This window comes from Bidens hawaiensis, unplaced genomic scaffold (assembly GCF_021521415.1).
Source record: "Bidens hawaiensis isolate Kalapana, Puna unplaced genomic scaffold, B.hawaiensis_p1.1 tig00030316_1, whole genome shotgun sequence".
Taxonomy (NCBI): domain Eukaryota; kingdom Viridiplantae; phylum Streptophyta; class Magnoliopsida; order Asterales; family Asteraceae; genus Bidens; species Bidens hawaiensis.
Window position 1 is genome coordinate 16,504 of NW_027495058.1, and position 3,855 is coordinate 20,358.

Genomic DNA, 3,855 nt, shown 5'->3' on the forward strand with positions numbered 1-3,855 from the left:
TTTTGTATTTTTATCCTTTTTCAATGTTTTTGAATTTTAATATTTTTAAATGTTTTTGTATTTTCCCAAATCATTCCCCACCCCCCCTAAAACCAAAAACTATTTCCAAAAATTTTGATAGAATATTTGCAAAGAAACATGACCTTGATGAATGGTTACACAAGGTCAGAATCCATAACCTCGTGATCACTCTCTTTTCCACCTCCCAAATTCTTAATACCATTAAGCCCCAACAAATACAAAAATATTTTTTTATCGAAAGCTTTAGTAAAAGGGTCGGGTTTTTGATCATCGGTGTGAATTTTGTCTACTGTTATCAACTTCTTTTCGTAGCAATCATGAATGAAGTGATACTGTATATCTATATGTTTAGTTTTAGAGTGATTTACCGGGTTTTTTATTATGGAAATTGCAGCAGAGTTATCTACATATATGGGAGTAGTAAGAAATTTCAATTTGTAATCGCGCATCTTCTGTTGAATCCATAGAACCTGAAAACAGCAACTGGATGCATCCACGTACTAAGCTTCACAGTAGAGAGCGACATAGTTGTCTGCTTCTTACATTGCCATGTCACCAACCTGCTACCAAAAAATTGACAACCGACGGTGATAGACTTAGCATTTAGCTTGCAACTTCCATTATATGAATCAGAATAGGTTCTTAGCCAAAACATTTTCTCTTGGATACCAAAGACCGACCCCTGGACATCCCTTTAGATACCGAAGTATCCGCTTCACCATCGTCAGGTGAGAGACTTTTGGATTGGATTGATATTGGGCACACAAACAGGTAGGATACATGATGTCTGGCCTTGATGCAGTGAGATACATGAGAGAGCCGCTCATGGAACAGTAAAGTGTCTCGTCAACCTTCTCCCTGGTGGGATCAGGACCAATTCCATGATTAAGAGGAATTGGAGTGCTGATCGACGTTGAGTCAGCCATATTGAACTTTTCTAGGATATCATTAACATACTTCATCTGATGTATAAAGATACCATCAGAAAGCTGATCGAATTGTAATCCCATGAAAAACTTCAATTCTCCCATTGCTCTCATCTCAAACTTCGATTTCATCACCTCCTTGAATTCCTTGCACAAAACATCGTGTGTTGACCCAAAGATAATATCATCAACGTAGACCTGGACTATTAGTAAATGCCACGAACAATCAATGGTGAAGAGTGTACAATCAATGGTGCCACGAATAAAGCTATTGTCCAACAGGTGTTGGGATAATGTTTCATACCAAGTCATCGGGGCTTGATGTAATATGTAAAAAGCTTTGTCGAGCAAGTACACCTTTTATTTCTGTATCGAATCGACCAATCCTGGTGGTTGTCCCACATAGACTTCTTCACCCAAATTGCCATTAAGGAAAGCAGACTTCACATCTAGCTTATAAACCTCGAATCCTTTCCAAGATGCAAAGCCTAGAATATTCTGATTGCTTCAAGTCTAGCCACAGGAGCATAGACTTCATTATAGTCGATTCCTTCCCACTGGTTAAATCCAAGAACCACTAGTCGAGCTTTGGTTCAAATAATGTTTCACCAGTCGAGCTTTGTTTCTAATAATGATTCCATTTTCATCTCGTTTACACTTGAGGACCCATTTGGTATTTATATACTGTTTGTCGTCAGGTAGGTCAACAAGTTTCCACACTCCCAGTTTTTCAAACTGGAATAACTCCTCCTGCATAGCATTGACCCAACTATCTTCTGTCAACGCCTACTTATAGGTTTTTGGTTTAATTTGCGAGACAAAACATTTAAATGCGAACCAATTTTGAAGAGGAGTAACTTGTGTATAGTAACAACGTAGGCTCTAGTCGATTTGACTTCTAGTTTATACCTCCGTATTAAGATCACCAATGATGTTCTCCTCTGGGTGATATGAAAATGTTCGAGGAGTAACATCAGTAGGTACCACCACATCATGCATACATACATACATGCGTACATACATACAAACATACATACATACATACATACATACATACCTACATACATACATACATACATGCATGCATGCATGTATACATACATACATACATACATACATACATACATACATACATACATACACACATACATACATACATACATATATACGTACGTACAAACCTACATACATGCACACATGCACACATGCACACATGCATACATGCATACATACATACATACATACATACATACATACATACATACATACATACATACAGGCCCGTCTCCGAGAATGCTAAAAAAATTTTTGCCCTCGTGCGAGACAAATTTTGGGCCTCCTTCTTATAATAAACTCATAAATTAAATATCAAAAAACCATAAAACTAATACAACTGTTTTAAAATAAAGCTGACATATTCCTTAAAATAAACAAAACAAAACTAGTGTATCAAAATGATGAAACTTAAGCGAATTTTGAGGCTCTCCTAACGTTTTGGGAAGCAAAGCTCTCAATCAAGTCTTTGTAGTCCAGAATTTCTAATATTTCGTTTTCAATAGATATCATTGCCAATCCATTGAGTCTTTCTTGCGACATTATCGATCGTAAATAAGACTTCAACAACTTCAATTTTGAAAAGCTTCTTTTGCCGATGCCACCGTTACCGGAATTGTCAAAAGCACTTTATATGCATTTATAGCATTAGGGAAATGACCAAGTCTCTTGATATTATTTAAGGCATCAAAAGGGCTAACAATGTGACTCGATAAGAATGTCTCAATTAGCTTCAACTCCAAATAAAGTTCATTAGCATCAACGCCCGATTCTTCTTTATATTTCAATGCATCTTGGAGAAGATAACAACAAGACTTAAGATCTTTTTCATCAAGCGTCTTCAACTTTTAAGGAAACAGAAAACCAAATATTTTTTCGAATTCTAGGTATTGATCGAATCTTGTTTCAAGAGAAACTATAGCTTGATCAATAATGCATAAAAAGTAATTTGCTTTTAAATCCTCCTCGGGTGAAAATGTAACTTCTTCTTCACTTGAAGTCTCATCAAATTGTTTTTTCCTATGTATCACACGCTTTTGAGGGAATCCCGCATCAATACCTATTTCATTGGCAATTTCTCTTGCTTCATCAAACGCCTTAGACAACCACACTTCTCTATAATTCTTGAAGTATTTAATCAATTTGTCCACTTCATTAATAGCAACATCAAGAACCACATCATTTGATTGCAACTTTTTTCTCACCACATTCACGTTTGATAAAATTTCATACCAAATGACAATTTGTACCAAAAATTCAAATTCACCAACTTCATACTTTTCTAATGACTTGGCTTCACTTTGAATTTTAGGATCTTTATCAGAGTCTCTAACTTGTTGCAAAGCTTTTATTACATCTACAAGTTGAGTTCTAATAGGCTTAATACTATCTACACGACTTTCCCAACGAGTGGTAGACAATGACTTAAGAGTCAACCCTTTAACGTTCTCTTTTAAAACTTGCCACCTATTAATGGAATTGGCAAAGATAGTATAAATCCGTTGTATTGTTCCAAAAAATTCACTAGACTTAGTAATAGTGTTAGCCATGTCACATAGTGCAAGATTAAGACTATGACACCCACAAACACTATACAAAGCTCTTGGATTTTTTTCCAAGAATCTCCTTTGAACTCCACTATGTTTTCCCTTCATGTTTGCTCCATTATCATAGCCTTGACCACACATATCATCAATATTGCAAAGCTTTTATTACATCTACAAGTTGAGTTCTAATAGGCTTAATACTATCTACACGACTTTCCCAACGAGTGGTAGACAATGACTTAAGAGTCAACCCTTTAACGTTCTCTTTTAAAACTTGCCACCTATTAATGGAATTGGCAAAGATAGTA

General features: G+C 35.8%; 1 protein-coding gene across 1 annotated transcript; it reads right to left on the reverse strand.

The window, feature by feature from the left end:
• Positions 1-2,572: 2,572 nt before the first annotated feature.
• LOC143580305 (uncharacterized) lies at positions 2,573-3,655 on the reverse strand. The gene is made up of 2 exons (XM_077063377.1): positions 2,918-3,655; positions 2,573-2,845 (listed from the first exon to the last, which is right to left on the reverse strand). Exons 1-2 carry the CDS (start codon positions 3,653-3,655, stop codon positions 2,573-2,575), a joined length of 1,011 nt encoding a protein of 336 aa, XP_076919492.1.
• Positions 3,656-3,855: the final 200 nt, after the last annotated feature.

What these genes read in the sequence shown, in the direction of transcription:
- LOC143580305 (XM_077063377.1), bottom strand. Translation starts at nt 3,655, where the DNA reads ATGAAGGGAAAACATAGTGGAGTTCAAAGGAGATTCTTGGAAAAAAAT. An exon ending in GCATTATTGATCAAGCTATA is followed by an intron (nt 2,846 to 2,917) that starts GTTTCTCTTGAA and finishes TTTCCTTAAAAG; the next exon opens with TTGAAGACGCTTGATGAAAA.